We start from the raw sequence: 27,114 nt of genomic DNA, 5'->3' as shown, positions 1-27,114 counted from the left end.
GTGGAGGGGAAAATCCATGATATTTCAATTTATTATATAAATTTAAGAAAAGTGCCTGCTGCAAAAAAAGTGGAGAGGGGGAAGCAGTCCTCCCGTCATCCAAACCCCCGATGCTACGTGCCTGTGATGTTTACAGAGCACGGTGTGCTGTGGTATTCGCATGATCCCAACGGACTCGTCCACTAATCGGTGCGCAAAAATTATTAATGAAACATTATGGCGCGAAGTCCTGCTTTACCATTCACACAACGGCTGAGATGTTTGAATGAACTCATCCACTGGCAGAGATCCATGGGGAGGGGGGGGGGGGTCAGATAAAAAAAATTGACATTTGTTTTGTAACAGCTACATATACATGTAAATAATCTTTTGGGTCGGATGTTTTGGAAGAACTCTATTGAATTCACAAACACATTTGATTAGTAGTTGTTAAATGTAATAATTAATTTAAGTAAGACACGCGAGTTATGACCCCTTTTCAAGATTAATGAAATCGCCCAACTGAACGAAAATCGGGTCACAACCCGCTTCGGCGATTTAGTTCCTCCAGTAAACATTCCAGCTGTATAAATATATATTTGTTTTAATCCAAACTGATTACTCTTTTGTAATAATGATAATCCAACACCAATTATTACTTACATTGTATCGTAATAGGCAATATGCGATGACCCCCTTCCCCCTTTTTCACTGTTCAAATATGGAATGCTGTTCTATTTTTAAATCAGGATTACACAAGTGCACTGTGTGGTGAACATCCCTTTAACTTGAAAACTCTTGCTCGCTGTTGTTATTACATCCCATATAACGTAAGATTTTCATCAATTATTAATGTAAATGCTGATACCTTACACATGCATCGGTTAATGATCTTTTTTGTGAAATATCATGATATTGCTTGATCCCATTGTCTACACTGTTTCGGAGAATGTAATTTTTAAACCTTAGATATGCCTGACGTCATGACGTCAGGCAATAACCAGCTGTCTCATGTGCCAGGTTCCTATTTTGAGAGAGTGCACCAGTATAGTGTAAAGTAACTTGCCAAAGGTTACAATGTTACCGCGATAGCGACAGACTAGACTCGAACCCGGGGCTATACCGCGTCCAAATCGGTCGACGCTATCAAATGCCCCAACACTTTTACGAATCTATTGTAAATGTCAGGTATATGTCCATCAAATAGTTCCTAAAATCTCAGTTAAGGCATCAAAGAGTTTCGAAACTTTCAGTAAAAGCATCCAAGAGTTTCGAAAATTTCAGTAAAAGTATCAAAGAGTTTCAAAAATTCCAGTAAAAGCATAAACTATTTTAAAAAGCACTTTTCAATTTCTTATATTTTTTGTCGCATATATTAAAACCCATACAACAAAATGATTTTTAAAAATTGTCTTGAAACATACAAATAATGTTTCTATTGCTGCCAGACTATTGTACTGCATTTCTCCAATATACCAAACCTCGGTTGTGAAAGATTGCTTAATTCTGATAGATTTTGTGTATTCAAGAACGTGAAAGTAAATTCCTGATAATTGTCAGTACTCTGCAATTTAACAAACACGTTGTTACTGCGTAACATAAAAACAGATTATAGATATAACCCGTAATAAAGTACTTCCGTGCGAATCCAGAGGTTGAACAAAGGAAATACATATTTTCACAAATTTTGAAATAAAACATCAATTAAATACTTCCAGGAAGTACATGACAGACAAAGTACATTTTCAATTGATTCTTACCATTCTGCAACTTATACTCTAATTCATAACAATTTGCGATTCAGCTGAATCTTGTCTTCAAATGCAAACCAGGATAGTTTGGCCTGGGAAAGATAGGGATGCCGAGTTGCGTGGTGTTTGCACTGCTCTTCAAAATGGTCCAGTCTGCTGATGGGGAGTGCACCACCAATCAGTGGTAAGCACTTTAATCTGTCTTATGAATATATATGAGAAGTTGAAACTTGATCTGTAACCAATATATTTTGTAATGTCGACACGATAGCGTCTATGTTGTGCATCTCTCTCTCTCTCTCTCTCTCTCTCTCTCTCTCTCTCTCTCTCTCTCTCATTATGATATTGTCATGTTGTTGCTAATGTTATCAAGGACGGAAATCTGGCTCTTAAACAAATTTATTCTTGATCATTTTCACTACTAGGAATTTGCACATTGAAACTATGTCAAAAATGTTTGTATTTCTTTGATTCATTAATGTGCACTATGTCGTAAACCATGAAAGCCACGGTCTTGTATTCATCATTAATAATTCACATTTGAATACATGTAAGAGTAAACTTTTGTATCTTGTCATTATTTACAGTGATTGCTAGGACCTGTATTAAGGTGCAACTTTGCATATTTAAGTCTGTCATTTAGAGACTACATTTTTTCGCATTATCCATTTTTACAGACATCATCTTACCCATTGGTATTTTATATCATTTTTATAGAAATCAATCTCAATTGTAGGCCATATTCGTGTGAAGCTAACTTTAAAATTGGGCCTTCAAAATGTGAACGTAAGTGTTTACCTTTGATTGAAATACAACCGTTACTGGATAAAGACCAAGAAACGATTTTACACTTTCCCATAGTCCGCTTCAGCAAGTTTGATTCTTTATCATTATCTTTATTTACCTCAAGAAAGAAAGAGTTGCAATCAAGACCATGTTCCAGTAAAGGAACACCTTGAGTACATGTAGTTTCATCAACATTTCCGTTGTCTATCGTAATACTTTGAAGTAACACGATTTACATATATTTACGGTAAATGTAATCAAAATCTAAAAGAAAGGAACAAGCAAACAGCTGAAAGATGACGTTAGATATAAATTATAAAGTTTAATTTGGTATAAGTTAATATTATCCATGCATAGAACCCGAAAAAATACATCTTATGCTTTACAGTAACTTTGTATCGCGTATTTTTATGTGTTGTCTCAATTTCCACAGTAATAATGTACTTCCATCCACTTATTATCAATAAGATTTCGTTGCTAAAAGATTAAAAAACGAATTTTAATTGGAACAGCTTTGCACTTCCAATCCAAATAACCTGCAATTTGACACGGCAACCCGATAATATTACTTTATATATGGAAGTATGAAATTGTCAAGCAATACATTCAGCTGTTTCTTGCAGCGTGTGAGATGGGTAGATACGGGTGTAACTGCTCCCAGGTGTGCTCCACGGGTACCTACGGGCTGAACTGCTACCACCAGTGTTACTGTACCGGGGACGAGGTGTGTGACCCCGCAGTAGGGTGTACAAATGTTACAACAACCCTATCACCGACCACTCTAAGCCAATCAACAGCAAGAATTTATAACTATACTTCAATGAATTCAGGTAATATATATTCATATATAATGGCATGTGACAGTTCTTCAATAGTTTATCCAATGTTTACGAAGGAAGAAATAGATAAAAATCTCGAAAATCCTCTCAAATCCATTTGGCAAAAAGGCTATAACTTGCGCGAAATCAACCTCAAATATTGATTCATGTTTTGGGTTTTTTTTTTAATTTATCAAATCATGGAGGATGAATGATGAATAATGAGATTCAAGTTTTATGAAGTAAAATATGGATTCTCAGTCTAAAACTTAACATTTCATATTGTTTTTCACATGTTATAACATTTGTGTATTTTGTCCGTAGATAGCACACAATATAAAACGAGTGATAAGGCTCCACCCGATCCGAAATCCGATACGGACCAGTCGATGACCCTACAGGTCATAGTGATTGTACTGGTATCGTTACTGGTGGTCGTGGTCATCTCATGCAAGTCCTGTGTCTGTTTCCTAGTGAGGTAATTGGAGTTTGTTTGCTAGAAATCATCGTTTTGTCTGTGGTTTGGAAAATCTTGCCATAAATACAGTCTTGTATTTTATAGTATAGTACCTACAATTTACTTTGAAATATGCTTATCATTTTTTTAAATGTTTTTTTTCCAAAGTTTTTTAAAGCAATGTATCTCGATCTGCACAAAAACATAACACAAAATTCATATAAACTATTATGCATATGTTGTTAAGTTTTATAATGTCACGCAACAGAATGCGATTTTATTTCACCAAGAAAATGCTTTTTTGTAGGCGAAATTCGAAAGCTAAAACATATCAAATAGGTAAGATACATATTTAGTATTTAGATAATAAATATTAATATTTTTTTTAAAAAGAGATCGCAAATAAAAAACTGTCAAGTGAACACTTTTTATTAACTTTTCTCATTGAAATGATAATAGGTACAAAACCAAGCGAAGAAGTTCAAGAAGCTGATGAAGAAAATAACGACGCGCATTCTTATCTGACGATCAGTGAAAGGTCAGTCAGGATATATGCCAGTGTTCACTATGACGAGGCGGAGGAGGGGAAAAGTAGTCCCTCCGTATCCCTCCACAGCAAAAAAGAGCATACTAGCAGTGAGAGTGATAATAGTAAGGAATCTGACAATTATTTGACTCCTATAGTGAATACTGGGGAGGAAACCAAAGCAGACATTCAGGAATCTTGTGACGATAATGAGGATTCTAATGATATAACGAAGCCTATACTCTTAGAAACTTGTATTTAATCAAAAATATCAGTGCTCTGAAAATAAGCATGTGTTAATACTTCATCAAAAGCATTACCATATCGAATTAGCAGTTACCGAAATAATATCAGCTTGAATGGGGTGTAACTAAAGTAGTAAGGGAGAAGACGGTTGATGGTTGGATAATTAGTGTTGCTTGAATTGCATGGGGATCCGATTCAATACAAGGCTGGACAATTTCGATAAAGTACAGTGAAACGTGCGATTATGCTAAAAAATATCTTGATGAGTATAATGAACACATAGGTGCATGTAATCTATGTACTTAGCAATGCAATGGTGCGATGATGATTTTTGAAGATCAACTGAAAGGTGTCCAGATTGAATTTTGTATTATGACGATCAAAACGGTTATGATATTTATACACTGGTGTTTGTGGCGATTCTAACTATGCAGTATCTCTCTGTTATTAAATTCCTTTATCATCGGAGAGATCTAAGTAAAGATGTTGATGTTGCAAATTAAATTGAAAATCCTTTTGTTGTTGTTGTTGTTGTAACTTAACTTAAAAATGTTATTTGTATATTGTATATGCTAAACAAATATTTATATAATTTGCCAACTACTCTTGAATAAAATGTCTTGAAAGATAAAACGGTAAGGAACAATGAGATTCGTTGAAAACTCGAAAGCTCTTCATCCAAGGATATCTTTCAGATTAACTAAAATCAATAATATAATAAAAACTTTTTAAAAATAAAAACCACAAAGACAATTTTTTTTAGATTAATTGTAATTTATCACAGTTAAAGACAGAAACGTGTAAACATTATTTGATGTTTACAGAACAACTTGAATCATTCACTCTACTCTTCCTAATGATTTCTCTCTACAGACACTAACATTCAATTTTCAATTACACCTTATTACATTGTACACATATGTTCTTCCTTATAAAGTGTTGCCAAAAAAAATATAATGATATAAAAGCACAACACTATTTGGTAGGAGGCAAAACTTCATATGATGGAATTAAAAAGGACACGCCCATTCCATAAAATGATATGGTATAAATGGTCTATTTGCTTTTCATAGAAAAGTTAATTATATAAAAAGCTCCATTAGGAATATTTTTTAACACGTAAATATTTTTGTTTTGTTCCTTAAGTTTTTCTTTCCCCCATGAATAATTCAATCTGTATCATCAGATGATGACCATGTAAAAAGAATGGAATTAAAGGAATTTTTTTCTGTTGTACAAAAATACAGAATATCTGTTCTATATCAACTTAGAGTAAATAACTTGTATATTTACTGGCTATATTCTTACACTGAATAATTAAACTACTTCTTTACAAATTCATTAAAAGACTTTAAATCTAATAATTGTTTTACATTTAAACTAATTTTGCATTCTTGTAGACAGCAGGAAAAACTGAAAGCCCTAGACTAATAGTCTAATCATGTTTTCTCTAAAACTGGGGGGGTTTAATTGTAAGAAGATAAACTACAGAATTTCTATTTGAAATATCCTTGAACAAATAAGAACTGGAGCACTCGTTTTTTGAAGTACAACATTTTAACAAAATGAATGCCGTGAATAACTAGAAATGATGACGGCTCCCTTTTCATTTGAGCAATGATTCAGAAGCCATTTGTAACATGCGTAAGGACCGCGTTGTCTTGTCGTTGGGGTGGGCGGTTATGTAGGTCTTCAGTTTCTGGATAAGTCCAATTAAAACTCCCCTCATGTGACCCTGGGTTACAGGGTTTGAGGTGTCCAAATTCATCACAGCTTCCTCCAAATACCTGGCACAAACAAATAACAAAGATAAACAAACTGTCCATTCAAACAGAGTTATCCAATCCAAATTGTATACACAAAAAATTGACATCTGCATGCTATTTCTATCTTCACTTAAAATCTTCTTTAAATTTAATCTTGAATATGTACAAAACATTTATTCACCATACTTATTCCTCATTAAATGAGTACCGTACATGTTTTTAATCTTAATGAGGTATGAAACATTGAGATCATGAAAAATATTATGGATTGCTCATAAACCAATTCATGATCTCCTAGACCATTTACAGGAAGGATAAATCCAATTGAATTTATAAACAAACTGATATAAGAAACAAATGACTGTACTTAACACATGTACATACTTATGTTTGAGTTCTGTGTTGTTTCCTATGTCAGCTGACAGCTGTTGGATGAGAGACAGAAGAACTGGCTGTTGTAGGGGGCAAGGACTTTGATTGAACACCTGGGAAGGATTGACTGTCTCACACACAAACACAACCAGGTCCAGATTGGATGCTGACAGTGCCTAAAATATTCATTAAAAAATGTCTGATTTACCAACATCTACATTACACATAAAAAAAACCCAGAATTTAATTTTTTTTTTGCAATTTCAACATGACAGTGTACATGTATATAATGTAAACCCCAAATTATGTACGAGTTTAAGTATCTGGATACCTGCTGGAATGCTGTATTAAGCTGGCCCTGTCTGAGGAGATTCAGGATTTGAGTTTGGACTTGATGGGGGTCGGGGGTGACTTGGACAGGAGTTACTGCCCCTGATCTCATGGCCAGTAGGACGCTGTCACTGATGCTGGCACCCTGCTCTCTGACTGCTATACTGACCTCTTCCTTTACCGCCTGTCTGACGTACCGCACTATTGTCTCCTCAAGACTACAATGGAAGCACACTCTCTATAACTCTGGAGTTTACCACTGGTGCAAATCTATTACATGTACTGACTGTTAGTGAAATTAACCTTTCACTGAAAGATTTATTGATCATGTACGGTAAATAGTTATCAAAAAATATAAAGTATCAAATAGCTTTAGATCAAAGGACATAACAATCACACTTGACTTTCAATATAGTAATCGAAAACAAATTATCATTCCATCTTAGAAGACCTGTTCTTACAACTTCAATTACAGCAACAATTGTACCTATCCTTTTTGAAACTCAATACATGCATCATTTTTCAACCTTTAAAAATGCATTATTCTGTGAATATCTGAACTGAAAGGAATTACTTGGAGAGAGCGGACTGGATTTCTGCGTTGATTCTGCTCTGTAGTGTGGACAGGACCTGCTGCTGTATGGAGTCTGCCGAGGACTGGAAGCTGTCCGTCAGTTTACGCAGCTGGGCAATGATTGGGTCACGCGCTTCCACATGCTTCTCACGGATCTCATTCAAATGAGTGTCTAGATGTCTGGTGGCTGAGAAAACAGAAAAATCACAATACTGTACATGTACATGAATCTTTATTATTAATCAAAATTATAAGAAACCAATTACAATATATACAGAGCATTACTGCACAGGTACGACTCTTGATTCATTTTATCAAAATTTGAAAAACATTTCGCAAAAACATCAACTTTTGTTTTAGAAAAGATAATTATACAACACTACATGTAATTGTAAATGTTCATGTACCATTGATTTTATCTAGTAAATAATCTAACATATATTATGTACATTAGATGCAATCTATTGTACACGCATAATGTTTTTCAGATAAAATTGAAGTGGTACTCTAAATGTAAAAAAACCTCCACAAAAATACAACAACAAAAATACTGAGTGGAAAAAATGGGTCTACTATTTGGACATACTTTCTTTTGTTCCTTTCACAAAAGTCTCATTGACTTGTTGGAAGATGTTCTGCATGGCTCTGTCAAAACTGGGCACAACAATGTTCTGGAAGGCTTCCCGATAGGCCAGCTGTATTGGGGTCTGTAACACATTTCCAGCAGCAACTCCCAAAGCTTCTATTGTTTGCTGAAAATTTAATACAACATATTTGGAATGGCTTGCTCTTAAAATGCATGCAGTAACATTTAGATGGATGTACACGTATTATGAAATTTAAAAAAAACTTTTTCACAACAATTACAACACATTTATTAAGTATGAAGAAGACCATTTCCCTATCCAACTTATATACAATATTTCATAAGTTGTGATCACTACCTTGGACCTGACCATCTTCCCTATGCTGTCCCTGATAATGGAGTCAGTAGCTGTCAATTTCTGGGCGATTTCCTGGTGCATCTGTTCCTTCACAGGCTCCAATATCCTTGTAACACCTGAAATGAAGACCACATACACACAGGTGTATTTTGACATTCAAGAGTTCCTAATATCAGCTTTGAACATATACTTCAGAACAAAATAAAGCCAATAAATGTAGACACAGACATTGTGAGTGTACTTGAATACACTAAAAACTGTGTGTTGATAAGCAGCCCAATCAGTACATACTAGGGAGGATGGTATTGGCCATCTCCTGACGCACTTGTTTCTCCATGTTACTGGCCACCGCATTGTTCATGGTCTGTATCAAGATCTGCTGCAGTCTGTCCTGCCTCTGTTTATCTCTCTGCTCCGACTGCTGTATTAGTTCCCTAACTCTTTGATCTAAAATCTCACTAAGGAAATATCACAATGAAAAGATTCTTCAAATTTCTCTTCCCCTGTTTTTCTTTGAGTGCAGAAGCCTGCTCAGCAGAGTGGGGCACTTGTGAACGAAAATTCCCTATCTCTATCAAACAAACTGTGATCACCAGTACCCACAATGTTGAACAAGCTTCAGCTAAAAAATTGATCCCAACAATAAGTATATTCTTTTGTACTGTAGAATCATTTAATTACATGGGGGCCAATTTTCTTGGATTTTCAGATTTCTGCTTATTTGATAGGATGTTTTTTGTAGATGCATTGGTTTTTAGTGTCAGTAGGAAAACTAAATCTTTCATGATGAGTAATAATATAATTTATAATTTTGAATACCACGAAAATTGAGCAATCACAAATTCTAATGATTCCACAGTATATAAATCCATGACAAGGATACTCTCTTTCTGTGTGTGCTGTGTGAACATTCTCTCGACCCGTGAGGTGACAATGCCCTCCAGTTTGCCCAGGTGTTCCTCTATGTTCTGAGGCTGTTGAGGTACCGCGTCGCTCTCTACCTGCTGTCGGTGAAACTCCTGTTGCTCGACTAGCTGGTACTGTAGGGACTCGATCTTGGAGTTCTGGGCCTCCAGCACCGCCAATATACTCTGGATGTTCTCATTCAGCTGGATAAACACACAAACAGAAATGTGCAAAAGATACTCTATCAGATAGCATAATACGACATAAAGTTAGACACTGTTATAGCAAAGCACTAGTATTGGGAACAAGTGATCTTAATTCTTTGTAAATATGATCTACTAAGTTCCAAGAACAAGCAATTTTGATTTGAAATCAACGTTATTTGCAATATTCAATAATTTCATAAAACATTTCTAAGATTAGGGAAGTGAGACTGACTATTCGTAATAAGCATGTTCTTTGTAACTGTGTTTAATCATACATGCATAAAATCGATGCAAATTATTGGAATATAATATGATGGACACTACAGATTCCTAATTAAATGCAAGAAATTAATAATCCAGTAAAATGAAGAGAAGCAAATCTTGCAGATTTTAAAATCTCCCTATTATTTTAAAGACAGACAAACAATAATAAACTATGATAAAAATTTAACGTTCACAATTTTATATTTTCGCAATTTGATGCAAAACCGCATAATTGTGGAATTATGTACTCAAGTAAAATAAAGATTATACAGTACATTTTGCATTACTTACAGCATTAATGGCATCTTTGTCCACATTTTCTCTTATAACTTCTCTGGTGTGAATCTCTTTGATGATTTCCCTGATTTGATAAAAATCAAAATACATGTCTTTCAATAAAAGATTAAAAATTTATGAATTTCATCTTTCTAAGCCCAATATCAAAGGAGGAAACAGTGACCCAGTGCTAGAAATCAATGAATCTGTTGAATCTTCAGAAAGATGTTACAAAAAACATATGTACATGACTGCTGTACCTAGCTTTGGCAACTGGAATAGCAACTGGTGCTTCTTTGGGACTACAAGATAAAAAATGTCAGACAAATTTACAACATCTCATCACAATCAATCATAAACACCATACACCATTCAGCTACATACATGTAATGTGCAGGCTTTACCTCTGTAATTCTTCACTTGCTTCCTCTATTTGTTCCTCAATCTCTTCACTACTTCCTTCCTGTAAGTTATCCATATCATTGCCTGCCTCTTCATCTTTGTCATAGTTCTCTGCCTTGGATTCTTCTTCCTCTTCTTCCACTTGAACATCGTCATCTTCGGTGTAAACTTCTCTACACAAACATAAAAACGAATTATGTTAGTTCTACATTCAGAAGTTGATTCATTTATGTGTTAATTTATTTGTGGAAATCTTACAGAAAACCTGATGTCTACATATACAGCATGTTAAGGGCCTGACAAGTTACTGTAAAAGTAGTTATTTACGCTTGGGGGAAATTTACACTAGGTATGCAGTAAGCTAAAATCTGCATAAATAAGTCCCGCATGTATGTTAAATATTGGCGCATTTCATACCCACAGGTATTGTTTGACCATAGAAAACACATATTTACCACTGGCATAAATAACCATTTTTACAGTATCTAGATATTCTGTATCTTACTCATTCTGTATGTCCTCCATCTCCTGAGTCTCAGTTCTGACATCAGGTGGCTTAGGCCAGGAGGTGGGCATTGGATCTGATTCCATGTCACCACTGTGTTCCTCAAAGGGCTGTGTGCTTTGTGGGCCATCCTGTTTGGTAATGTTACAAAAAACTTCATAACTTCTCCATTAATTCAGTTTACTTAACAACTTTTCATTCCATCAATTCATTCTACTCTCTAGGTAAAAAATTGTTTTTTCACCCACACGTACAGGCTAGCTAGCATTGCACACCACCTACCTCCAAGCTTTCTTCTACTTCCTCCTCCTCCTCAACCTCTTCTTTGTAGGACTCCCCTAAAACTTCAGCCACTTCCTCGTCATTTTCATCATATGACTCCTTCATTGTGGACAATTTCTGTGCTCCCAACTGACCTACCTCGAACCCTGTGGTGCTGCTAGTGTTTTCTATGGATTGCCTGGTTGATGAGTCAGTACTGTTCAGAGTCTGTCCCAAGCTCTGTCGAGTGCTATCAAACAAATCGTCCACACACACTTTCTGTAAAGCAGAGGGCTTATCCTCTGTGGTGATTTCGGCTATACTAGTCAGACTTTCTCCAGTCGGGGGGAGTTTGGTTGGAGTCAGATCGTGTGAGTATCTTCCAGATGAGGGGTCCTCCTTCTCTGTTGGGGTCTGGGTAATCGTACTACCCTCAGACAAGACTGACTGATCCCCAGAGCTGTGGGGGGAGAACATTTCTTCATTCAGTCCTGTGACTTGGGTGAGGCTACTGGTGCTTGATCCACTGGCTCTTACAGGATCAGTGGAGGACAGATCTTTTCTGAAAATACAGAAAGTTGTATACTGCAATTACAATAGGTACATGTAGAATCAAATTTACTAAGAACTGTATATAAGCCTTCATCTGGATACCATAAGAGAGCACTACTTGAAACATCATAATTGAAGCACTTGTAGTAAACTCCATTTCAAAGTTGACATAACATAATTCAACAAATCAATGCCGTTTCAAGATAACCAAGAGAGAGCACTGTTTGAAACCATGGTTAAAGCCTTAAGTATACAATATAAACAAAACATACATCGATAATCCAGTACCAAATCACATCATCTACAAATTAGGATAATCAAGTAGACTACCTTGGACTGGTGGTAGAGAAAGCTTCGGGGGTGAGTAGGACGGGCTGTTCCTGCTGTAGAGATGTGTTGTTGTCTATCCGACTGCTGTCCAGACTAAAGCTCATGTCAGACAAGGCATCCTGGAGTCCTGTTGAGTAATACAAAGGAAAGTACACTAAACACATAGCAAACACTTCACCCTATCAAAGTTACAGAGTTTACACTATATACATAGCAAATCTTTCACTCTCTGTTATACATGATACATGCAGGTACAGTACATTTAAAGAAACATGATGATTTATTGAATTATATTGTACAGGATCTGAATCAGGTGGTAGGATATGATTGACATAAGGCTTTTTAAAAGTTATTACAATACGTTATGGGGAATCTGAAGTGGATAAAGAGAAATAAAGAATGTATAAATATGAAAAGATATTGATTTGGACAAATAAAGGAAATAGGTTCTTACACGCTACATTAATGCATCAAATTCATTTAGCGTTTTGCATTCATTTGTAACAGAAGGAGTAAAACTTTTTCAAACCATACGCATATTCAGAAAAATCAAGTTAAAGTCTCCCTGAGACAAATGGTGATACATGTACCAGTAAGTAAATATGTCCCACTTTATGAGAAAGTTTTGGCCACAGTGCACATATTTTGTACATGACAAAGGGATTGGAAAATCAATGGGGGATAACAGAATTACAGAGATCCACATTTATTTTGGGAAATTGACACTGTGAAAGGAAGAAACCAAATATATATACAGTGTACATGTATGCCACAGATGCTGATACAGGTGTTGAGCTACACAATGACTGGGACAAATAACAGTGGAAGGTCAACATTCATCACACATCCTTGGACTTCCTAAAACCCTGTCACCAACACAAACCATGACATGCTACAAATCTCATGATGAAATAAGTTACTAAATTTCAAGTATTAAAACTTAATTTCTTTATAGCTTAGCTATTTGTATTGATGTATAATTTTTAGAACAAATATATAGGTATTTTGCAATAATATTTTGTGTGCAGCACTACATTAACATAAATCAACAAGAGCACGCTTTACCCTTCTTCTTTCGTCCTTTATAGGAAATGAAAAGCAAGAATGGTTTGGAAAACATTGGAAATTCACAAAGGTAAAGAAAAGTTAATATAGACAAAAAAAAGGATGAACAAAATAAAAACTTTACGAAAATTATTCATTATGAAGTAAATCATATAGATTTACAAGAATAAAATGAGAACAAAGATGACAATGAAATGACAATAGGATCTTATATCTGAATGGAGTGGACAGTGGTCAGAGCGTGAATACCTGTCTTACCTGTGTCATCATGTGAGATGGTGCTCACTGATGGGGTGGCCGCGGGGGGAGCTGTGGACTCGGGACGGAATCGTATCAGCAACTCCTGCAGGGCTCTAAGAAAAGGGACAGGTACATTGTACTTGTAAACATGCCAATATATCCTTCGACTTTGATACACATAGGTATCAGTATACATTAAATCCATCAATAATCTCTACTTATGAACATATACCAGTATGTTGTTTTATGAAATTATTCATTTTGTAAATTGTAGTTCAGAAATAAAGAAGTCAACATGATTGTCCAAAGAAATTTTAACTGTCAGGTATCAAAACATTAACTTTGCAATCAGATCCTTTTTTTGTTTTAAAAAGTGGTCCATGCTAAGTAGATTGACAGTGTAATTATAAGTTTGCTTCATACTTGGGGTGGACAGTGTAGAGCTTGATCTGTATCCCTGAGGCCGTGGGCACTTCCTGTTTGTGTTCCGAGTCCTCTCCTCCTTCCTCCCTGTCCAACTCACCTACAAACAATACGACCAATACTCAGTATGTAAAATACTCCACAGAATGCATAAATTGTCCTTTTATTTTGAACATTGTAAAACACCAGCATTTAGAGTTAAAAATTTTAATACACTGTACATGCCTATAAACTTAAATACACATTACTGTACACCAACTTTCATTTGCATGCGAGAAATTTTTGCAAGGTTCATGAGAGCCTCGTCATGGTGAATATTTCTCTCCACAAACAAGTCCTTGTCTTTTGCTTGCTATAACAACATGAGTCTGGATAAGACTTGGCCATTACTATGAACATTAGTCGTCACGAATCAGTTTATCCGAAGTAAATCGCGAAATAAAAATGTTGCAATTAAAAGTTGTTTTACAGTAACCCCTGTGAGAGATACGCAATTGAAATGCAAGAAAACCAAATAAGTTTGACAACCTGTATATTGATAGATTAGAACTACACTGTATGTACATGTGAATTTGTTTATTTTATAAAATGTGTAAATATGTCATACCAGTTGTAATATCATCCATATGAGACTCTTCCGTGACCTTTTTGAACTTTTTCTTGCTGGCGTCTAGAATGGCAAAGCTCAGGCAAGTCTGAGCCAGCAGGAACTCAGACACAGAGCTCACATGGGCAGTGTTTGCTGCTGAATCTTGGTGAATTTGTAAAACATACAGCACCTGCAGGAAAAAGTACTTCAGATGTTAACATGAGAACAACAAAACTAAAGAAAGGCTCTTATTCAATAAAACTGCAGTGCCAAGAATGGCACTTTTAAACTGATGAGTGGCTAGAGTAAATATTGTTATAGCACATGAAACATCAAATATTACCTGTCTTTTAATGTCAGAAAGCACTAGGTACTTAGCACTCAAATCCAATCCAGCTTTCATGCAGGGTTCTGCACTGAAGTTTGTGGGGAGATCTGGAGGACACATGAACCTGCAAGTAATCATTCAAGATAAACCCACATTGGATGCCTTTTCACTGAACTTCAATTTTTATAACATCTTCAAAAATTGTACCCGATGAATTTACACAATTCCACAATATCTGAGCAGTTTGATGAAACCATCTCTCAATCTGAGCCTACCTTAAGGTTTGGAGACACACCCAAGACTCACAGCTCCAGATTTTGATTTCCTGATTGTTACAGGCACCGGTCACAGCAAACCTCCAGAACTGAGTACTACAGGTAGAGCGCAGATATTAACTGCATTTCCTAACATCATTAAGCACTGTGATTCTGTCTGCGGTGCTTTTTTTTGTTAATTGTTGATGTTACGTGATTTTGGTGTATTTTTTTGTTCTTTATGGAATTTTCATTCTTATAATTTCCATAAATTTTACTGGTTTAATTTGTCATTGACAAAATGCTGTTGGATACTTCCATACTTACTCTGCACTAGAATTCCTGTGATCATCCAGGAAGAACAAGGAGGATAACGGTTTCCCATCATGGGGCTTCCACTGGTGTAGGCATCTAATGAGGAAAAACATAAAGGAATGTCTACATAGTTTCTACAGTTCTTACTCATACAACATTCCTATCACATACTCGTAACTCCCTTTAATTAAAAAAATTTAATACTACCAAAAAGTAAGGTATTTGTACATGTACATGTCTCTCCGACTGCTGTCCCTGATTATGCAAAAAAGACAAAATAACCAATTTTCTTTTCTATGCTTACAATGCTTATGTATGTGTATATGCATTGTTCAATACCAGTACTCAGCTGCCCAATGCTTTATCTACCTTGGGGAGGTGCTCTCGCTCATGTTGACCTGGAAGAACTTGACTTCTCCGTCCAGACTGGCCGTGGCCAAAGCTGTGCCATCCGGGGAGAAAGCAGCATCCATCACAGCCTACAAAGCAAACCCTTTCCTATAATGCCTACGCCAATCCTCATAAATCATACCAATGCTTAAAAAGTCATCAAAGAATGTCAATGCATGTTTTTATCAATATGTGATTTACATGAGCTATTTGTTGTAGACTTGCCTTGGTGTGGCTGTCGATTCTGATCAGCCCAAACTCCACATCATCCACAGACAGGGGTCCACTGCCATGCTCCCTCGTCACCATGTCCACATTCCAGATCTCTGACTACAAACAGTTCACAAATTTTACAGTCTATAAACTAGCATATACATGTACATCTAAAGCCTCCCTTCCACAAATGTTTCATTATATTTTCCTTAAAATACTAATGACTCTATTTCTTTTATTGACCAATTAAGGACTTTAAAGGGGCAACCACATGACTGTAAAATTAGGTAATTAAAATATGTAAAAACAAATAAAAACCAGTACTTCATGTATTTATGAAAAAAAAATGCAAATGTTAATCTTATTGTGCAATATGTGCAAGGTTTAGCATAGAATACTTCCTTTTTTATTCCCAACATGTTCAAACAAGACTTCTGCTTTTCATACATGAGATGTCCAGATAGATATTAAACAGTACCTTTTCTCCATGAGTGAGGACCAGGACCCTGGAGGCGTCCTGTGTGGAGGACTCTGTCACGGAGCTATCATCACAGTCGTCTGGGATGAAGGGACACCAGATGACACGGTGGTACTCCGTAGGAATGGTTCCCCTGGGACGGGTAATCTTCAGGAGCAGTTGTACTCTTAATTTACTTAAGGACATCATATTCAACATTTATGACAATTAGAAATTTTGAAGTCTCATAGTTTTTATTAACCTATTATTTTCTAAATAAAAAACGATGATATATCTTAAGTATTCCTTTTTATTTCTTTGGCACCTGAAAACTTATGAACAGGTATCATAAAAAATTAGTAACTACGAATAGAAGAAATGCGGTGAAATCATTGACCATGAAGTTCCAATTTTTTTATGAAATACATGTATATAAATTGTACCTATTGATTTCCAGGTAAAAGCTTTTGGACACTTTGAATCACTACATGCATGAATAGCCTTGTATATGTACAATGAAAAGTTACATTGCTGATAGGCTCCTCAAAATTTCAAAGACCTAGAAAAATTGTTTTTATAAATCTCTTTCTATCCCATTTGTTAAATTTCTATTGGAAATTCAGTGTGTTGCAAGCTAGTATGAAATTTTTTTTTCAACAATGAAAGATCACAGCATATTGAGTACTGTGGGATAATGTGTACACAATTTTCTATACAAGGATACTGGATTTTTTTGTCGTCTCCCTCTCTGACACTGTGAACCAGTAGATTTCCTACTTCATCCACAGCTGCCAGAATTACATCATCTGTGTAAGCGAATGCTATGTCTACCACTTTCCCCGTCAGGTCCTTCAATAACGCCCGCTCCGCTGTCTTCCTATTGATGATTCGAACCACACCTCCAGATTTACCTATTAACAGATTCTTCAGTTTACATACAAAAAAACATTTTGTTCAACTTTTATTTTGATTTCTAAATTTTACTTTAGACAACATTACATGCCTTATCTGACAATAATTGAAAGCATTAGACTTGTATGCGGTAAATGGGAGATTACCTCTCAGTGAATATGCAGCATAGACATTCAGTCTGTGCAGAGTTACCAAATTTCCAATATAATACACTGGTTCCCACTCAAATTTCACTACTGGGGTAGTTTTCACCTAAAAATATAAATAAAAGTTCCATATTTGGGAACTATAGTTTGTTAACTGAAATTTGGGGAGTGTTCCAATTATTTTATAATCTGATGACTTGCTTTTTCCAGCAAAAAACCTCTTTAAAAGTATATATAGACAGGTTTTGTTACATAATTAGTTTTCTTAATGGACTCTATCGAGCATCTTTTGATGGAATAATTAAAGTCACAAAATAATAAAATTCTACTCAATCTAGCATTCTGTGAAATTGAATTACTATTAAATGCTGAAATTGGGTTAGCCTGTAAATTAATGCATTGAAAATGCTAAGATTAAGTCCCAAATATTTATAACTAAGTTATACTCTAAATTTAATAGTTAAAGGCATATCCTCTTTCAGCATGATCTTCACCTTATTACTTCCAGTTTTGGCTTGAGAACTTGCTGCTTCATTCGGTTTACTTGTGATTATTTCTACCTCTCTTCCATAAACACTAAAGCTGTTGGCTGTATCACTTCCCTGGAGGGTGCTACATAAAAGAAAAAGAAAAAAAACATGAATTATGTTCATTAATGCAACTCTCTACAAATGATTTCTGTAACAAACGTGTGTTATATTCACAGAGTAAGATGTACTTTAAAACTTAAAAAGAGTTGGTTTTAATCATGAGAAAAGTTGTACTATTCTTGAATTATTATTTTTGCTTGATACTTAATTGGTCTTGCTTTGACTCTTACATCAGCTGTCTGGGCACTGGGTTATCATACATAGTCATCATCAATTCTGCCAATGTTGGATTTGTTCCATCACCTGACCCAGGGACCTCAGTGCTGAAAAAATCTCTTCATTCATACTTGTCCTATTTAGATTCCATCACTTATTTTAAAATGCCATTAAAACTGTTATTATATCCAAATAGAAAGGTTACAAATAAGACAGGAAGTTTACTTAAATAAATTAAAAAACATGAAATGAAAATTTTACCTCTCTGTAATGTGATGCAAAGTAGTTCCTTGTGGAATATTCAAACTTCCAGTAGAAAGAACTGTAATAAAACCAAATTACAAGGTTTTTTTCAAACTTTTTTTGTGGCAATGTGATTAGCAATATAAACGTTAAATGATTATGATTATTAATAATAATGAAAGTAGGAGTTCAGCTTTCTAGAAAAAACATATTAATAACATTGAAGAATTAAACCTGATGAAACACATTGTCATTATAGTGTGAATTTATCTAACGATCAGTTTAAGATTAAACCCTACACAGAGTAAATTCGGAATATCTGATTATTTTACCCCAAGTAATTATGAGATTACGTTAAATTAAAAAGACATGACGCTGGGGACATGCTAGAAAAGTGTAAAAACAGATCAACATAAGCATTCTTATTTTTTTATTGATAACGTACCGTTTGATTTTTGGAGGTTCAACAATTCCTGCAAGAGCTGGCCTGTGTCGCCGGTTGATTGAAGGGATGACGCTGGGCTATCCCCGTGATCCATGACTGTCAATAAATCAAAATAGCAGTGAAATATTCTAAGAGTTTCATCTACTCAATTATACAACAAATACAGATTTATTTCATTGACTAACTATTAAAAAAATTGCGTTGTTTACTTGCACACAGTAGAGCAATAATAGAATAATGATCCAAATATGGCGGCTTTCGACTCTTCTCGCACCGACGTAATATTTTGTATAAAAAATAAAGTGTTATTTATTGAATAGCTTCCATGTTAATCTTATTTAGACTGCAAAGTTTAAAAAGAAGTGAATGATATGTAAAAAAAATTAAATCTTACCAGCGACAAGAATGGTTTGACCGAACAGATATCACTAAAATCCGTAAAGTTACATAAGAACATACATTATGGTTGCATGTTTAGCTGTATCAGTTAAACATATAATGAAATGCTTGACTATCAAAATAGTAAAATTATTTTAACTAGCATTTATTAGGGAAAGAACAAAGGTACATTTGATCAGAATCATTAGTAAAACATTTTTTTTTTAAATGATGAGTGTTGCGTCAATTAGCAAAATCGTGGAAAACTGCTAGTTCCGGTTTGTGGCTTGTGAATTTTCATTAATCCTAAAATCGAAACAATGTCTGACGAAGAAGATTACAGTTCTAGCGACGATGAGGATTATGTACCTTCAGGTGAAAATTTCATGGTCATACACTGTGTAAAATATTTTACATGACATTTTGTATCTTATAATGGTTTTATTTGTTCATTTTTACATGGCATAACAAGGCATGTTGAGAGAGAGAGAGAGAGAGAGAGAGAGAGAGAGAGAGAGAGAGTGTGTGTGTGTGTTTATAAAAGAGTATGACACATATGTTGTGTTGGTGCAAATAAAGTTACCAGGTCCAGTACAGTCACTTGATTGGACAGAATAGCTCGATGAAGCTGATGATATGTATAAGCTTCCAGGTTTTCCATCCAAATTTTTTTTTAGATTGGGAGCTACAGACCTGCAGGTCGTCCAACCAAATTTTCTCAGACCTGGAGTTTACTTGTATACAACCAATTCTCGTCAAGGACCATTTTTCGCCAGTTTTGTGTTACGTCATTTTAGTAGCTTATAAAATTATATACGAAAAATAATGTTACAAGGCAATAACAAGAAATGGTCCACGAGAAATTTTTTTTGGTTGGAATTGGTTGTTTGCCATTATAGTTTTCAACTAAAAAAAATGTTTTCTTAGAATTAGATATAGAATTTTAAAAATTTGAGATTCATGACAAAGTGATATTTGCATTTATGATTGTTTACCAAGCAATTCAAATTAAAGATAATATAAACATTGCTTTTGAACACATTCCATTTGTGATAGTGTGTATATATTAAAAGGTACAGTACTGGCAAGCTCCTACAGGCACTAGCAATCAGTCAGTAGAACTTGAATTGAATTTTAAACTGAAGGGATTGTGTTCAAGCCAACTTGTGGGCATTCCGCCTGCTCTACGTATACATTACACTTTGTTCATGTTGTTTGGGTGACTGTACTCCACCTTGTGTACATTGAGACATAAATATTAAGTATAATTTCTTCACATTGTGCTTGATTGTTACCAATCAATTATCTCATGATCCAGAGTTGCCTCTTTATATTTCATTCAAGAAGTAACTGTGTGGTCAATGAATCAATTCCCCCCAAACTTTAAGACTTTAACTTCAATGTCTCTGAAGGAAATTTGATATTAAAGTGATCTTTAATTCACTGTACATACATTATTTCCAGAACAGTTCAGGGATGAAAACTATCACTACTTTAATTTCAACTTTTTAATCACGTACATGCTAAAAAAAATTTACACATTTTAAAAAGTGTATTCAGTGACAAAGTAACTAAATTAAACTACCGGTACCAGTATTTTGAATAGCAAGAGATTGTACTGGATGTGGTTACAGAGACACCAATGTATCTGTGTAGATCTTTGGGTAATTTGATTTGCTATTTACTGTATAAATACATTATATAGAGGGAGAAGTGGTGAGTGAGGAGGAAAATTCAGGGGACGAGGAAGATCTTGATGCACTTCATAAGGAGGCAGACACAGAGAATACAAAAGCAGGAAAAAGGAAACGAAAAACCCAAAAAGAATTTGCTGCAAGGTACAGCCATCTCAAAACTCTATAACTCCAAGCCATTTAATAATTAGAGTATTAAATGCTCTATAAGGTAAGGTGGTTTTTTGGAAAAATAATAAACAGTTTTTATGGGTCATATTCCAATTTTTAGACAACATTCATTTATACTTCAAAAGAACATTATTGTCCCGAAGTGTCAAAATTTGCAGTCAAATATACTGTAACTGTGCAAAATTATGTTTCCTTAGCTTCACAAATGTGTGTCAAAATTAAAAAAATATTAATCCATAATTGCTATAAATGGAAACATAATATTTGTGTATGCTTTTGTTGTTGCACCACATTGATGTAAGGCTCATTAATTGATTTACTAGCATTGAATTGAACATTAAAATCATAATTTATCAATGTTTACAGAAGTGTAACTTTTATCTACTGTAAACAGGGTTATTTTTGCCCCATGTTATTTTTGCCCTTCTACACTTACAAACAGTTTCGCCCCGTCTTAAATTTGCCCAGACACACTTCTGTACTAAAGAGAGAACTTTGACATTGGAATTCGCCCTGTCTTAAATTCGCCCACTGACAACAAGGGAGAAAGGGGCGAAAATAAAACATGGGCGAATATTTCCCTGTATACAGTATCTATATATGTGCCAGATTTTATTACCGGTACCTAGTTTTCACGGATTATAGAAGAATAATATGTACTAATAAAAATACCATTTGTTTATAGAAAGCGAAAAGGTGGTATTAAGCTTGATGGTGAATCTGAAGACCTAAAAGAATCTGCAGATGAATACAATAAAGTGTTGACTGAAGAAATCAAACAGGAACAGGTGGCTAAAAAAGAAGAACAGGAGAAAAAGAAGGCAGATGACTTATGGTCAAGTTTTTTGTCAGATGTAGGAAGCAGACCCAAATCAAAACCAGCCACTCCAAGTGGAAGTTCTGTTACCACTCCAAGTGGGAGTTCTCTTGCCAGTTTATCCAAGGTACCGGTACACATACATCTCTCTCTCTCTCTCTCTCTCTCTCTCTCTCTCTCTCCCTTCTCTCTGAGGAAGCAAGAATAGCTGTGGGTTTCTGACAATGAGCCAGAATATCAACACATGGCACATTGATAAAAAATAAAAGTTTTATTTTAAAAAAAAAAAGGTAGAAAGTAGCATTAATACTCATAAGACCTTGAAAAACTGAGCATTCAAAATGGTCAACATGAGTTTTGTGTAAACAAGTGTAACTTATGCTTACCAATACCAAGGATAAAGTAACCAGACAGACTAAATGAGACTGTTTTTATCTATAATGAAGTTACATTTACTTTGTTACATACTGGAATATACCGGTACATGTACATGTAGTATATGTGTTGTTTAAGTAAGTAATATGGCATAAAATAGAAAATAGTATGGCATAAGATGTTTATTAATAATACATTGAATATAATGTTTACAATATATTTCATTTTGTTTTTCAGCCAATAAAAAGTCCAGATGTGCCCACTTCCAAAAAAGTGACAATAACCAAAGAATTTGACTTTGCAGGAGAGACAGTGAAGTAAGTGTGACAGTGTGTATTAGATATATACATGCAGTAGGCTCAGTACTGCTACGCTCCTACTAGCACTAGCTAATACCTGGGTTAACCCTATAGCTCAGTTGGTAGAATCTGAACTGAAGGATTCAGGGTTTGAGTCTAGTTGTGGTCATTCCTCATTTTCTGTTACATGTTCATTGGCGCCCAACAAAATTACCCACATGGAGTGGTTAAGAGAGTCTTGTATGAAATAGGGATAGAAATCTCAAAAGAAAAGGGGGAAGAGTGTAATAGTGTGTATTAGTTACACTGTATATCACAGGCTCAGTACTCACTACTGCCAAGCTCCTACTAGCACTAGGTAGTGATTTAACCCTTTAGCTCAGGCCTATAATAAAAAATTGCGTGTTTAGGGTAACACTGATGAAAAAATTAGGTTATGTAGGTAGGGAATTTTTTTTATTTTATCATATTTTTTTCTGCATGAATCCAAAGAATGTTTGTTTGTGTCATATTTAAAACATATTTTTTAATAGAATTAATATAAAATTCACAATCGGATAAAAACAGACACCTAAAAATGGTAGGATTCGGGCATTTTTGTAGGTTAGGTCTTGTTACCCTAAACACAAACTTTTTTTTTAGGCCACCGTCAGGTCAGTGTTGGTTTTTAAACTGAAGGGATTTGGGTTTGAGCCTAGTTATGGTCATTCCTCTTCTTCTACTTCATAAAATTTGTTTTAGAATATCATAGAGATCTTTTTATGTAAGCAACAGCAATTGATACATGTGTAAACAATATCATGATACATTCAATAAATGTTCCTGAAATTTTTAAACAACCCCTGATTTTGTATGATTTTTTTGGCAGTAATATATTTTAACTGTATGTACTAATTTAAAGAGAAAAGATGAAATGACTACTTGCTCACATAAATTAATTGTTTTGGAATTGCCCTCAACAAGATATCTGCATATAAAAATGGTATCGGTAAATATTACTTGCAGTATACAGACTCAGAAATTACATTTTGTTAAATATCTGTTCCTTTTGAATATCAAGACTTTTTGTTTTCCATATATGGTATAAGATAAAAGTTTTATCCTTTAAACTTGTTCATGCCCTAATGAGTTACCTGTATTTACACCATAGAGAGATATTGTCAGAAAAAAATGATGTATAAAGGGATAGGTACATGTAAGTATTTGGTTTAGTCCTAAGTGTTTATACTAGTATTTGATTTCTGTAGAATTACAAAAGATGTTGATTTGAACTCAGAAGAAGGGAAAAAAGAAATGAAAAAATTGGCAGAGGAGAAGAAAGACCCAGTTAAAAATCCTGATACACCCGGTCCAGCAATGTTGTAAGTGTTTTTTCAAAGTTTATCAAAGCACACTCCAAGCACACAATTACTGCCATAGCACAAGTTTATTAAGTTGTTTATTTTTAGCCAAAATTTTTAAACAAATTATCGTCAAAGATTTCCTAGTAACTATTAATTGCAGTTGCTTGAAATTTGAACACACTCATTGTAAAGGCATGCCATATATTGGAATTCATTTTTGTACCATTCGTATGTCAACTTCCTGTTAAATGATGACTTTGTTTACTTTTAGCCTAAATTTTCATCAAAGATTTCTCAGCAACTATTATTCACAGATGTTTGATCTTTGTTTAGGCATGCCATATAGTTTAATTCACAAATTTGATTTCAACTTTCTGTTAAATGTTGACTTTGCTTATTTGGCATTCACATCAGGGCAGAGGTATCACTAAAGTCAGCATTGGCTCACAGATTTCTTGTTGTGTGTGTCGCAAATTCAAGTTTTTGCATATATGAACTGGTGCCTCGTTAACAATTTCCCATAAAGCTACAGTTCTGCATCAGGTATTCTGAAGCAGCAAATCTGATTGTACAACACCTCAAATTTACCATCTGTGGTAGTTTTTTCTCGCCGAGAAGAGTTGTCTTTCTTTAGATGCTCAGGAAGTGGCCCGTTTTTTTTTCCACTATGTAAAATTAATGGATGTAATATTTTAATTGCAGTGGAAGAAAATCAGGGGGAGGACTTGGAAGTATATTGAGTAAAATTGGGAAAAAAGACAAAATCAGTACTCTGGTATGTTTTACATTGTATTGTATAAATAAAAGCTCTGCTAAGCAGGTTTATTTTCAGTTTAAAATATGTTCAACATCTTGTTCAACACTATCAATATAAAAACCAAAATACACAATTCACTCATTAATCTTGACCAAATACTCACTCTGTCTTGGACAAGACAGATGGTTTACATGTGCCACTTTAAAAAAGATATTTAATGTTTTCAATATCTTGAATACTGTAGTAAATGTATCTACTTGTGATTTTTTGTTGATTAGGATAAATCCAAACTAGACTGGGAGACATTTAAGCAGGAGAAAGGAATCTCTGAGGAACTGCAAATCCACAACAGAGGAAAGGAAGGGTAAGAATATCATGTATTTAACTTTGGAAATGTATTAGTAGGATACTATCACTGTGTGTAAAAATTTGGAGGTGACATGGAAAGGGTAAGATTATCATCATGCTTGAAACTACTGTCAAACTTTGTTATGTGGAACAACATGGGACTGTTAAAAACTTCAAGAAATCCAAGTATTCGAGATATCTAAGGTAAAATACTTAAAAAAAATAAGTGGTTTGGACTTACAATTCACACCAACATATCCATTGTATTCGAGATATCAGTGTTCGAGATATCTAAGTTCAACTGTATATAAATTAAAAGGTAAGATGAAGACTGTGTTTAACACTGAAGCAGTATAAAGGGAAAGATCATCATTTTGTGTAAATAGTAGCCAATGGAAGCGAGGTCTAAGATTGTTATTAATGATTATGTATAAAGGATTAGTAAGAAAAGGGCAAGATTAACATCATTCTGTGTACAATATTGGGTAAGGAAAGATTAACTTGTTGAAATACTGATACATGTACTTCTAAATAAACCATGGGAAAAGGGGGTTAAATTATGACTGCCTGTTAAAATAGAAAAATTGAGTTGTTAATTTAACATTTTGTGTAATACTTTTAAAGAGCTAACACACTAATTTTCATTGAATTAAATTTGATAATATAATTAAATCGGCACATCATGTTGCATTTTTCAGATACATTGAGAGGTTGAATTTTCTGAGCAGAGCAGACCAAAGACAATTTGAAATTGAGAAAAATATACGACTTGGATTGAATAGCAAAAGGTGACACATATAGTGATAAAAGTGATAGAAAAAAATCAAAAATCACAAACAATGATGAATACCTAGAAAAGAAGATAGAAGTTGGACCATTTTCAGTGACTTTTACTTTACATACAGCTCAACAGGATTTGAGCACAGTTTTATTTTCATACATACATTAATTTAAAAGCTCCATCCATATGCTTTTGTCATTGGTTGTAATTGTTGTTTTTGGATACATGTAGAATTATGAAAATAAAAGCATTTCATGCCAGGTGCTGTGACCTGCCATCATTTTTGAAATTTTAACTGGAAAGTCATACATTTGGTATATATTGTGAATAAAATTCATATGCTGAAGTGATTGTGATTCTTTAATACAATTCGTATCTAATTTTCACCCCGTATTTTTAAAATTGTGGGTTCTCTATAGATGTATCAAAAATGTAAGGCCAGAAACAATTTTTAAGTACTATCCCTTTGCTTAAAATTTAAAGTGCCTGTTTTGACTAGAGATAAAAAAGTTCATAACCAGTGGCAAGATGTCATATAGTATTGTAACCTCCACCTAACCCCCCCCCCCCCCCAAAAAAAAAAAACAACCAAAAAACCCGAAACGGACTATATAGTACTACAGGTCATCTCTTCCATTTTCTCAGTAAGTTTTTAGGATGTCCAAAGTAAGGGTCATTTTCAAAACAAAAAAAACCCATAGATCAATCAAAAACCTGATGTTTCTATCGCATTTTTATATTTTCGTTATGTTTACTATCTTTGCCATCTTTTACTTTACCAATACATTTACTTGAAATAAAAAAAAATTGCATTGACAAGGAGAATCTGTAGTATGATTTGTTTTCCAAAATGAGTGCTTACTCTTGATATTGATATATTTATCCAATTTTATCCGATACTTGTTCACGTCATTATCAACCAGAAATTGAAAGGAAAATTGAAACAATTTAAAACGACTGTTTTAACATTCTTGAAAAAGACGAAGGACCATGCAGACAGTCTTGTTGTAAAACGAGAAAAAGACATCTCTATGTCTGGCAAGTCGACATAATCATCTGACAAATGGTGGCAGA

At 34.5% G+C, this 27,114-nt stretch overlaps 3 protein-coding genes across 5 annotated transcripts; 2 read left to right on the top strand and 1 right to left on the bottom strand.

Moving 5' to 3' along the window:
- The first annotated feature begins 1,386 nt into the window (after positions 1-1,386).
- On the top strand, positions 1,387-5,431 carry LOC128187330 (uncharacterized). Of its 2 annotated transcripts, XM_052857730.1 has the most exons (6): positions 1,388-1,914; positions 2,467-2,516; positions 3,140-3,346; positions 3,659-3,812; positions 4,099-4,130; positions 4,251-5,431. In XM_052857730.1, the coding sequence occupies exons 1-6, from the start codon at positions 1,838-1,840 to the stop codon at positions 4,577-4,579; spliced, it is 849 nt and encodes a 282-aa protein (XP_052713690.1). In that variant the 5' UTR covers positions 1,388-1,837; the 3' UTR covers positions 4,580-5,431. The 2 variants fall into 2 exon arrangements, with proteins under 2 accessions (XP_052713691.1, XP_052713690.1); XM_052857731.1 differs by lacking the exon at positions 2,467-2,516 and having other exon boundaries at positions 1,387-1,914.
- A 140-nt stretch (positions 5,432-5,571) lies between these two features.
- LOC128187326 (enhancer of mRNA-decapping protein 4-like) lies at positions 5,572-19,573 on the bottom strand. 2 transcript variants are annotated; one of them, XM_052857726.1, is made up of 30 exons: positions 19,472-19,573; positions 19,078-19,173; positions 18,651-18,711; positions 18,404-18,496; positions 18,078-18,195; positions 17,584-17,689; positions 17,250-17,436; positions 16,547-16,712; positions 16,081-16,185; positions 15,835-15,944; positions 15,478-15,561; positions 15,172-15,267; positions 14,912-15,020; positions 14,587-14,758; positions 13,980-14,079; positions 13,575-13,669; positions 12,252-12,378; positions 11,391-11,931; positions 11,109-11,239; positions 10,606-10,776; positions 10,462-10,503; positions 10,217-10,286; positions 9,433-9,658; positions 8,841-8,996; positions 8,550-8,665; positions 8,192-8,357; positions 7,606-7,792; positions 7,033-7,249; positions 6,714-6,877; positions 5,572-6,350 (listed from the first exon to the last, which is right to left on the bottom strand). In XM_052857726.1, exons 2-30 carry the CDS (start codon positions 19,169-19,171, stop codon positions 6,170-6,172), a joined length of 4,191 nt encoding a protein of 1,396 aa, XP_052713686.1. In that variant the 5' UTR covers positions 19,172-19,173; positions 19,472-19,573; the 3' UTR covers positions 5,572-6,169. The 2 variants fall into 2 exon arrangements, with proteins under 2 accessions (XP_052713686.1, XP_052713687.1); XM_052857727.1 differs by lacking the exon at positions 19,472-19,573 and adding an exon at positions 19,287-19,432.
- Positions 19,574-19,687: 114 nt separating this feature from the next.
- Positions 19,688-26,386, top strand: LOC128187328 (craniofacial development protein 1-like). The gene is made up of 8 exons (XM_052857729.1): positions 19,688-19,830; positions 21,161-21,293; positions 22,006-22,264; positions 22,750-22,829; positions 24,059-24,172; positions 24,857-24,929; positions 25,190-25,275; positions 25,958-26,386. Exons 1-8 carry the CDS (start codon positions 19,776-19,778, stop codon positions 26,049-26,051), a joined length of 894 nt encoding a protein of 297 aa, XP_052713689.1. The 5' UTR covers positions 19,688-19,775; the 3' UTR covers positions 26,052-26,386.
- Positions 26,387-27,114: the final 728 nt, after the last annotated feature.

The sequence above is a fragment of the Crassostrea angulata genome, chromosome 6, assembly GCF_025612915.1.
Source record: "Crassostrea angulata isolate pt1a10 chromosome 6, ASM2561291v2, whole genome shotgun sequence".
NCBI classification, from domain to species: domain Eukaryota; kingdom Metazoa; phylum Mollusca; class Bivalvia; order Ostreida; family Ostreidae; genus Magallana; species Magallana angulata.
Note: the sequence above shows the minus strand (reverse complement) of the source record. Positions and strands in the feature narration are given on the sequence as shown.

What these genes read in the sequence shown, in the direction of transcription:
- LOC128187326 (XM_052857726.1), bottom strand. Translation starts at nt 19,171, where the DNA reads ATGGATCACGGGGATAGCCCAGCGTCATCCCTTCAATCAACCGGCGAC. An exon ending in TATGGATGATATTACAACTG is followed by an intron (nt 14,080 to 14,586) that starts GTATGACATATT and finishes TATTGTTTGTAG; the next exon opens with GTGAGTTGGACAGGGAGGAA. An exon ending in ATCCAGTCCGCTCTCTCCAA is followed by an intron (nt 7,250 to 7,605) that starts GTAATTCCTTTC and finishes CTTCCATTGTAG; the next exon opens with TCTTGAGGAGACAATAGTGC.
- LOC128187330 (XM_052857730.1), top strand. Translation starts at nt 1,838, where the DNA reads ATGCCGAGTTGCGTGGTGTTTGCACTGCTCTTCAAAATGGTCCAGTCT. An exon ending in CTATACTTCAATGAATTCAG is followed by an intron (nt 3,347 to 3,658) that starts GTAATATATATT and finishes TTTTGTCCGTAG; the next exon opens with ATAGCACACAATATAAAACG. An exon ending in TGTGTCTGTTTCCTAGTGAG is followed by an intron (nt 3,813 to 4,098) that starts GTAATTGGAGTT and finishes GCTTTTTTGTAG; the next exon opens with GCGAAATTCGAAAGCTAAAA.
- LOC128187328 (XM_052857729.1), top strand. Translation starts at nt 19,776, where the DNA reads ATGTCTGACGAAGAAGATTACAGTTCTAGCGACGATGAGGATTATGTA. An exon ending in CAAAAAGAATTTGCTGCAAG is followed by an intron (nt 21,294 to 22,005) that starts GTACAGCCATCT and finishes ATTTGTTTATAG; the next exon opens with AAAGCGAAAAGGTGGTATTA. An exon ending in AAGACAAAATCAGTACTCTG is followed by an intron (nt 24,930 to 25,189) that starts GTATGTTTTACA and finishes TTTGTTGATTAG; the next exon opens with GATAAATCCAAACTAGACTG.